Raw genomic sequence first — 10,733 nt, 5'->3', positions numbered from 1 at the left:
CGCGTATGAGAATAGGTAATATACATAGATGAGCTATAATTAGGTTGATCTAGGAATTACGACATACGATGGGAAATATTAAATATATAAGTTTTAGAGTTAAATATGTTTTTGATACCTGAACTTTTAGTGAAATTTGCTCTTCAAAATTTTGGCCTAATTTAGTCTCCAAACTTTAAAAATGTGTGAATTTAGTTCTTTTAACTAAATTTTTTTAGGTTTATTTGATGTTTCAAGTGCGTTTCATGATAGCATTTGAGTTCTTTATAGCATTTGACACATTTTTGCTTCAATGTTAACTTAGAAATGCGTTTGAAACATCAAATAAAGTTAATAAAATTTGGTTAAAAGGAATAAATTCACACATTTCTAAAGTCTGGGGACTAAATTAGTCCAAAGTTTTGAAGAGGAACTAATTTCAATTTTCACTAAAAATTAAGGGATCAGAAACATATTTAACCCTAAGTTTTATCTAACTAATAATTTGACAACAAAAGAATTATTTGGATGAGAACTATGGTGTCTGAATAGATAATTATATATATAAAAAAAATCTACAAAAGCTATCCATGTCAGTTCCTATTCCGCCCAAAAATCTACATCTAACAATTTACACTTGATTTTCAATTTTTTCTATTGAAATGAATAAATTAAAAATATGTATATACTTTTTTAAAGTTACTCAAATGTAGCAAACTTGAATGCTACTTGTTTTTATCTTAGTTTACTATATAAGAAAAATACTGTTTTTCTAGGTCAGATTCATTATTTTGTTTCACGTGCCTCTTTTATTATGAATATTTTACTTCAAAAATATATCTTCATGTTAAGCTTAAACTATGAAAGAACTTTAACATACATGAAAGATATAAAAGTGGAGAAGTAGAAAATTTATAATAATATAAAAGTGGAGAAAAAGACAGACAGAATTAACTGAGGAAGGAATAAAGTTTTTTATTAGATCAAACAAAAACATAATCAAAAGGAAACAATGACCAATTCTTTTGCATGTAACTGGAAAATAAAATGTTCATTATTCTGTTTTGTCGTTTTTAAAAAACTACGATTCCTTAAATAGATTGTCAAAAAAGTGTTTGGAGCCTTTTAATTATTGTTTGGTGTCTCGAACAAAAGACCCACGTTTTATCTTTGAGACAATAATGAGGTATTTGAATACATCAATAGAAAGAGAAATTGAGACAAAAAACATTAGTTCATGAAAAATTCATATCTATCTCTCATTATTGTAGTTTAAAAAGACATATACTTATGTAAAGAAGAACGTCCAGAAAAAATAAAAATAAAACATAAGCTTAACAAAAAAATACATACTAAAATCATTCTTCATCTAAATAAAAAAAATAATGCATATTTAAGAAAGTGTATATAAGTTATAATATTACGTTAAAAAGGAAACTTTAAAGTTTAATTCTAATTTTATAAAACGATGAAATTTATATTTATCATATATTTATTTTAAATTTGTTTTATTCGATATGAAATTTCCAACTATATATATTATTTAAAAGAAGATTAATTAAAGACACGTCAATTAAATATTAAAATCATTTTTTAAAATTTTAAAATAATAAGTTTATAAAATTTTTGAATTTTGATTTAATATAAAAGTAAAAATTGATGTTTAGATTCTAAAGGATATTTTTGATGAAAGTAAAGAAGTGATATGAAATCATGGGGTTAGAAGTGTTTGTGTTTTGTACTAGTTAACAGCATAGTAACTTTACCAGCTAAGCATGTGCTAGAACGAAAAACATGAAAGGAATGGTGAAGAAATTTGAAGGTACAAAATAAAGAAAGTGGTGGCAGTGGAAGATTATATTTATATAATTAGAAAATTTGAGGGAAAGTAAGAAAAATGGTGGAATTGGTACGAATGGAAATGCTTGTGTTTTACGGGATTTTGCAAAATTTACTTTCTGAAAAGAAAGCCCTAGCTAGGAGGATGGATCTTCGTTTCCCTATCTTATCTTTGCCATTTTATTCTTGCTTTTCTCCTACACTTTATATTCCCTATAATTTTTTTAAAAAAAGAAAATTTCAATTTCATTCTCATCTATTATAAATTTCCATTTCATTTCATACTTAAGTTTTTATCTTTCTTTACCACTTCTAAAGCTTTCTAAGAAAGACCATGTTAGAAATGAACTTTAAGCCTAACTCAACCCCACAAAACCGGCTTGTAGGGTGAGGTTTGCACCCACTTATAAACTATGAATTGACTTTATCTCTAGTCGATGTGGGACTTTCAACACACCCCTCTCACGCCGAGGTATATACATCTCAAGCGTGGGATTAGACATTTTTAATGGTGGTCCGATAGCGGGTGGAACAATAGGTGGGTCAATTCATACCTCGGCGTGAGGGGAGTGTGTTGGAAGTCCCACATCGACTAGAGATAAGACCAATTCATAGTTTATAAATGGGTGCAAACCTCCTACAAATTGGTTTTGTGGGGTTGAGTTTCTAACATGATATCAGAGCCATGGTTAGAGTCTATCCTAATAATGGGTGTAAACCTCACCCTACAAGTCGATTTTGTGACTTTGAGTTAAGCTTAAAATCAACTTCTAACACACCCAAAATTACAAGGTCATATTCCTCCAAACACTACCATCAAAATTCAATCAAGGAATCTATTTTCAACAAACACCAAAGTTTCTCTAGAAATGCCTAGAGCTCCCATTTCAGTCCACACCTCTTTTTTCTCCTAAAACCTTTCTATAATTCAAACCAAGTCTTCATAGGCCTTCCCATAAGTGACTCCAATCAAACCCTGCCCATAGAACATCAAAACATCAACAAAAAAAAAACTATCTTATTACAATACAATGCTTTGATATAGGTATATTAAATTTTACAAGACATCACATATTTTAAATTTGATTGTTTTTCTAATTTATAAAGAGTTTTATCACACTCTTTATAAGAAATTTTATAAAAAAAAAATGATAAAATAGAATATAAAGTTCTATCTCACATACTTTTAGATTTATGTTTTAAACTTAGAGTACAATCAAATCACGAAGGCTGGAGACAATTTTAAAATCATGAATAAAACAATCCCTTTTAATTTTGTGTCATAAAGAATTTTTAGATTCATGAATTCGATTATAAATAAGTTTATTATCAATCATTTGAAACTCGATTATTTTTCACAAAAATATATAGACAAATGTTTTTCAACAAACATATATTTTAATTAAGTGTTTCTCATAATTCAATAGCAATTTTAGTGTAATAAAATATCTTATAAATGCTATTAGTCGAAACACTTAAAATATGTATATGACAAAATATCTTTATTAGGAAAAGATGACACTAAATATGATTGAAAGATCAACAATTTTAAATATCACAAAAATTTTGAATAATTATTTAATTAACAATAATCTCACTGAAAATAAAAACAAGTTTCAGACACCAAAGGATAAATTTTAGGAGAAGATAAATTGGTTTTCAATTCCTATACCATAGTTTGATGGAGAAACACAATGCTTTATCTAGATTTCTTCAATTTCTATATCATCTAATGAATGAGTTTGATGGAAAAATACAATGGTATGTATGAATATCATAAATTACTTAATCCAAAAGTTGAGAGTAACTTTGACATTTATATGTAAATCTTAATATAATGTAATTTTCATTTCTATTTTTTAAAATATCTTTAATTGATTGATGACACTTTTATAAATGTTATCAGCAAAAGGACATCTTTCAGCAACAACTTAAACCTAATAAATATAAAAATGTAATTTTATTTCTTTAATTAGTAGCGAATACCTATGGATACGACGAGTAGTGGATAGTATAATATCCGAATCTAACCCGTTAATAAGAAGATACTAAATTATCCACTATCCATAAATATCTACGACCAGTAGGTATTACTATCTAAAATGAATTTTACCTACAAATATATGTCATCTTAATAATAAGTATATATATCTTTTAAACTAAATGTGTACTGAAAAAAGTAAATACGACTTTTCTAATGATAAATATTTAACTTTCTAATTAAAATTTTATATTCCTAATGAATAATTAGAAGTAAGATGTAGTTTCATATGTTTAATAAGTGTGTAATAAAGCGTTAGGTGAAATCCTACATACTTCTTATCTATTATATTATATTAATTTTATTATGATGTATCTTAATAGTATTTAATTATTTTGATTCTTAAAGTGTAAAAAAGTATGTTAGGTTGAATTGGCAAAGTGTATTAGCTTCTTTTTTAGAGTTTTGTTTGGAAAGTTAATTTAATATACTATAAAATTAAAGGGACAAAATGGGGTCATGGAAAATACTTACAAATGTTTGTTCATCACCAAAATTAGGTAATAAACAGGAATGACAACAAGTGAGATCAAAATATAGATAGTATCTACTTGCCATTCGACATACATGAAAAAATCATACTTATTATGCGTCTTGTTATTGGTTGGATGCTTGCATAAAACAAACATGTGGATTTTTCTCAACTTGTGAATATCCAATAATACTGGCGAATATTTTAAAAGTAAATTATTTTATGAGTTTTTAAATAAGGTTGAAATTAATTTACAATAAATAATGAAGATAATAGGATTGAGCAATTGATTGATAATATTTTATTAAATGTTATTAGCAAAAAAAACATCTTTTTACATCGACTTAAACCTAATAAATATAAAAATGTAATTTATTTTTTTTAATGAGTAACGGATAAATGTGTAATAAAGTGTTAGGTAAAATCCTATGTACTTCTTATCTATTATATTATATTATATTAAATTTATTAAGATTGATATGTGAAGTGTATAGAAACTTCACTCTTTTTTATACTTTTCTTTTATATATTTTTGTAGTATATAAATCTGCTTAGTAGAAATAATCTAGAGAAAATTTTAGAAATTTTGACCGAGATGACTTAGTTTTAATATTTTTAAGTGAAGTTAAGTATATAAATAGTTTTTCTATCATAATATAAATTTCTCATTATTAAACAAGATTATATATATATATATATATATATATATATATATATATATATATATATTTATATTCAGATAATTATACAAACGTAAAATTATATATATTATAAAAGATCATATTATAATTAGTGTTATTTAAAAAAAAATTACCCAAAAAAACTTTCCTCCCAATACAATACATATGGGAATCTATATAAAATTAAATGAGAATTGTTGTAGCAACAATGATCTTTATGGCTTGTACATTCAAATTTGGGCATGAACTTTAAGTAACATTTGATGAAGAAAAGTTCTCCTACATTTGGTGAAGAAAATGTTCCACTCTAACCTATAGTTTCAAAATGAAATATTACTATAACTTTTCATATTTCATGATTTTTTCTTACAAATTTGTTATAAAATTTTGTAAGAAAAAAATTGTTTATCAGTTTTTTAATTGACAGATAATTTCTTTATGAATAATTATTTCCTACAAATTATAGGTCTTTCCTACAATTTTTTTTTATAAAAAATGCTTTGTAAAAAATGTTTTAAAAAGAATTGGTAGTAATTTTTTTAAAATTATTATTGATAACAAATTCTATAAGTATTTTCTAAAAAAGTTAAAAGAAAATTGACAAGAAATATGTGTTTTTTTCACAGTGAATATAGTTTTTATATAAATTAATATATAAATATTCTTTAATATAATTTTTCTAAAAGTATAATTTCATTTTATTTTACAACAAACTAATTTTAATTTTTTAAAATAATTTCTTTTAGTATTGAAAACATTTTGAAAATTTTGAATAAAACTATAAATTATTTCTACCTTTAGGAATACTGAATAAATAGTTGGTGAACAACATAACAGTAATTATGATGATAAAGGTTGTTAAAGTTAAGAAAATATAGAGAGGCTAATTATGACACCTGCTATGTAACAGTGATAATTATGATAATTAAATGAAATTAAAGAAAATAATTTTGGTCAAAGCATAGGTTGGAAAGTTGCATGCAGAAGCATAGGGAAGATAAAATCCTTTCATTGGCACACTAAAAAGTTACTTAATGGGAGCAGACACAGAAGAACCCTAATAGGAGATTCAATCTTTTCAAACCTACTCATTTATTATAACTCATATCTCAAAAATTTTATCTTTTCTTCTTTCTTTAATTACCTAGTATCTGTAGCTCTAGGTTAGATCTTCCTTTCCAATTTTTTTTTTCTCATTATTATTATTTTTCAATTTTCCTCATTTTTCTTCATTTTTATTTTATCCTTTTTGTAAAATTGCGTGTCTTTTTCTGAATCATTAGTTTTTTTCTCTGAGTGCTTTCATGCATCTTCCTATATATACTTCAGGAATATTTTTTATATTGTTCTGTTCCTTTTTTTTAGTTGAATAGAATCCAATAAGTTAATTATTTGCATTCTACCTATAATTTTACTCCACTTGTTTTATTCTTCTTTAATTGTTAATACAATATTATTTTTCACTGGAATATTCTGTAATTCAAAAGTGTCAAAATCATATTTTTATGTTTACTGAGGAAAATCTTTTCCTACAACTAACGGCTCAAAGCTAGAAAGAACTAGAAAGTAAAAAACTAATAATTAAATTAATAAACAAAAGTAGAAATATAGATTTAAAATAATTAAATATGTTTTCAGTTTTTAAATTTAGATGTAAAATTAGAATTTATTCTTCTCCTAAACTTTGATGATCCCTAAATTTTAAAATAAATTAATATAGTTTTTCTATTTTAATTTTGTTAAATTTTTAAGTTGTTGTTTATCTATTTATTTTTAAAATTTAAAAATTAAATTGCGTCAAAGCTTAGGATAAAGACAATTTTTAATTTTTGTGCTAATTTTAGGAACTATAAACATTTTTAGTCATTTTCGAGGAAAAGTAAGTAGATCTATTTGAAAGAATAAAGAGAGGAACATGTAGCAGTTTGTTTTAAGGAATAAAAAGATGAATGTGAAGAGATTTGAAAATAAAATTTGTTAAAATTTTAAAAAATGTACGCGATAAACAAAAAATAGTATTTTAATAGATAAAATTATTGATTACAATTTTAACCTTATAATTAAAATTAATATAAAATAAATTGTAACTGTAATAATAATAATTGTTATTATTATAATATTATTTATTATTATTATTATCATCATCATAATATTATCAATATCATTATGATAATAATAATTATCATTACTTATTATTAATACTATCATTATTAATTATCCAGAAGATTTAATAAAGTAATAATTATTATTAATTTTTTTTCAATAATTTTAATTTCACAATTAATATTATTACTAAACGTAGGTGTTGAGTTGTCTTCGCTTCCCCATCTATATAAAATGAAAATATTAAATTTCTTTTAAATTCATATGTTCAAATCACCTTAAATCCCTAAATCCCTAGAAACGAACAAGTTTCATTCATTCTTATCCAATTTTCAATAGTCTCAAATAATAAATATCCAAAATTAAACAAAACAATATAGTGAGAAAAATAATTGATATATAATATATAAGTGATAAGATAAAGAGAGAAAAAATAAAGATAGTCTATTAACAACAAAAATATTAATTTTGTTTGAATAATATTGAGTTAAAAAAATTTAATAGGTTGAAATTCTTTAAAAATTGAAAAAAAGTATAATTGAGAAAGAAACCTTATTTAAAAAAAAAAAACTAGTTATTAAATATAAATGTGAAAACTTTTCATTCTAGCAATATATATATTTGATTTATGAATAATTCCAATTAATTTTTACATGACTTATACTTAAGTTGTAAAATTTATAACAAAAAAAAAAAGTTAATAATTTAATATAGCATGAAAAGTAAAGAAAATTAAGTGATTTAGAAGTACCTAATCCCTTTATCTTTATGATGTTTTGCAATCTAGCAAAACAAACTAATAAGATTCTCTGATATCTGTTCCCCGACTTCCCCAATGAATCCTCTTGGCCTTTATCAACACTCCATTTCACCACCTTTATATAAACCTCTTCCTTTGTCTTTCCCTTTCACTCCAACTCAAACCCTTCCCATCTTTCTCTCTCTCTTTCTCTCATATCACTCTTCAACAAAAAACTCTTCCAAATCATGTTGATCCCTCATCCATCAATGCTAGTTGCACCACAGAGCAACGACATTGAAGTTCAACCAGTGAACTTGGATGCACCTCTGCAAAACCACTCCAACATACCCTCTGAGTTTGTGTGGCCTGACGATGAGAAACCATGTCTTCAGCCACCGGCACTCAAGATTCCACCCATTGACATGAAGGCCTTTCTCTCCGGAGATCCAGAGGCTGTGGCAAACATTTGTGCAGAAGTCAGTGAGGCATGCAAGAAGCATGGCTTCTTTCTTGTTGTCAACCATGGAGTTGACAAGAAGCTCCTAGAGAAAGCTCACAAGCTCATAGACGCTTTCTTCTGCATGGAGCTTCCAGAGAAGCAGAGGCTTCAGAGAAAGTTAGGAGAACACTGTGGCTTTGCTAATAGCTTTATAGGAAGGTTCTCCTCCAAACTTCCTTGGAAGGAAACCCTTTCTTTCCATTACTCTAATGATAAATCCACCAGAACTGTTGAGGACTATTTTCTGTCTTCCATGGGAGAAGATTTCAGAGAGTTTGGGTAAGATTTACCGAATGCAGTTTTCTTTCATGTAAAGATGCTTTGTTTTTAGCCTCTAAAAGACCAAATAAAAAGTTCTTTGTCTGTTCTTTAAATAAATCATTTGAATTGCTATGAAAGCCAAGCCAGGTGAAAAAAAAAACCCTTTTCTGTTAAAAATCCTTTACACAGATAAGGTAAAATCCTTTTCTGATTCATTGCCACAGCTTTTCCTTTTGTTCTCTTTCTTTCTCTTTCTCTTCTATTTATGAGTCTCTTCAACATGCATGCAGACACATCTGAAACCCTCTAACCCTCTTTTTCTTTCCTGTTTTTCATCTGCAACAGGAGTGTGTTTCAAGAGTACTGTGAAGTGATGAGCAATCTGTCTCTTGAGATCACGGAGCTTCTGGGAATGAGCCTCGGAGTAAGCAGAGAATGTTTCAGAGATTTCTTCGAAGACAACGAGTCTGTTATGAGGTTGAACTACTACCCACCATGCCAAAAACCTGAGGTAGCTTTAGGAACTGGACCTCATTGTGACCCCACTTCCCTAACCGTTCTCCACCAAGATCAGGTCGAGGGCCTCCAAGTCTTTGTCGACGGAAGATGGTACTCTGTCGCCCCAAAAGAAGATGCGTTCGTTGTCAACATTGGCGACACATTTATGGTAAGGATCATATAATTACAAGGTTGACATGTTGCTTTTTGCATGATAATGGAAACTGCTAATAATTGATGTGTCTTGTAGGTCCATAACTGTCCTTAAAAATAATGAACCGAATTACAACACTTAACGCATACACCAATCAGTTACTATGATTAAGACGGATTAAGTTTGAGATAATATAATGTTGTTTATCTTTATCTTTATCTTTATCTTTCAGGCTCTTACCAATGGGATATTCAAGAGTTGCTTGCATAGAGCTATTGTGAACAACCAGATTGTGAGAAAATCTCTTGCTTTCTTCCTTTGTCCACATAAAGACAAAGTGGTGACTCCTCCAAAGGAACTGATTACCAACGAGAATCCAAAGAAATATCCAGATTTCACATGGCCAACTCTTCTTGAATTCACACAGTTACATTACAGGTCTGACGTGGAAACACTTGATGCCTTCTCGAGATGGTTACTAGAGAAAAACAAGTGAACAGGTGGCCCCCACCAGTGTTCCATGGCCAAGAACACTCTAAACTCAGCTTTAACTTGTATCTGTTTCTGTGAGGAGGATGACATCATGTGAAGTTAAAGATAGTGTTTTTGGTGGGCTGGTTCTCAAGAAAAAGATAAAATAAACATGAATAAATGCTGTTAGTGTTGGGAGAATAAGTGCAAATGGAAGAACTTAGGCCATCTTTGTAGGAATAAAGAGTTTATTTTATGTAGTGAAGTTATTCCATGTTGTCACTACTGATGCATTACTAGTTGTCTTAAGCTTTGTTCTAATTTCCTGTTATGCATATCATGTCCAACTTTTAATTATTCAATAAATTGCTTTGCATTCGTGTCTTCACAGTTATCAGATATGCTTTATGCCAAATCTCCCAAATCTTCACTTATTTGTTTAATTACGAGTTTAACTCATGATAAATATTGATTGACCTTCTTTTTCGGACTTATCAATTTTCTTTTTCAAACAAATTAAGCACTTTTCACTAAACAAATATTAATTTCACATAAAGAAAATTAACATATATTTTCCCTTTTAGATAATTTGCAACTGGTTGAAGATTTAGAGTGTTTACCTGTTGTTAGTAGAAAAAGCTAAACGAAATAATTAATAATACTATAAATACATGATAATCAGTTTATTCAAGAGTAGAACTAAAGTAATAAAACAGAAAATAGTGTGTTCTGTCCTTCTGACTACTCACCAAACATTACCTAGGGAACCACTGATTAATAAATCATGAAAGCATGCACTTACACTTTTGATGATGTCATCCATATCCTTAAGATTTATCTAGACATATATTTCTTTATCAACATAAAATAATTATTATGTATATATTATAAGAGATCTAATCCTTGTCAAAGAAAAATACAACCAGAGAGGGTTGTAAGATATAGTTATTCATCTAAAATAATCAAAGTAAATCATATCCCCAATCTACTCAAA

The 10,733-nt window shown here is 27.3% G+C and overlaps 1 protein-coding gene across 1 annotated transcript; it reads left to right on the top strand.

Moving 5' to 3' along the window:
- Positions 1-8,011: 8,011 nt before the first annotated feature.
- Positions 8,012-10,133, top strand: LOC148191186 (gibberellin 20 oxidase 2-like). Its single transcript, XM_088102531.1, has 3 exons — positions 8,012-8,634; positions 8,962-9,283; positions 9,501-10,133. The coding sequence occupies exons 1-3, from the start codon at positions 8,102-8,104 to the stop codon at positions 9,762-9,764; spliced, it is 1,119 nt and encodes a 372-aa protein (XP_087958657.1). The 5' UTR covers positions 8,012-8,101; the 3' UTR covers positions 9,765-10,133.
- Positions 10,134-10,733: the final 600 nt, after the last annotated feature.

Source organism: Vigna umbellata, chromosome 11 (genome assembly GCF_029865625.1).
Source record: "Vigna umbellata cultivar VRB3 chromosome 11, Vumbellata_1.0, whole genome shotgun sequence".
NCBI lineage: Eukaryota > Viridiplantae > Streptophyta > Magnoliopsida > Fabales > Fabaceae > Vigna > Vigna umbellata.
This window is presented reverse-complemented; position numbering and strand designations above follow the sequence as displayed.

What these genes read in the sequence shown, in the direction of transcription:
- LOC148191186 (XM_088102531.1), top strand. Translation starts at nt 8,102, where the DNA reads ATGTTGATCCCTCATCCATCAATGCTAGTTGCACCACAGAGCAACGAC. An exon ending in GAAGATTTCAGAGAGTTTGG is followed by an intron (nt 8,635 to 8,961) that starts GTAAGATTTACC and finishes CATCTGCAACAG; the next exon opens with GAGTGTGTTTCAAGAGTACT. An exon ending in ACATTGGCGACACATTTATG is followed by an intron (nt 9,284 to 9,500) that starts GTAAGGATCATA and finishes TTTATCTTTCAG; the next exon opens with GCTCTTACCAATGGGATATT.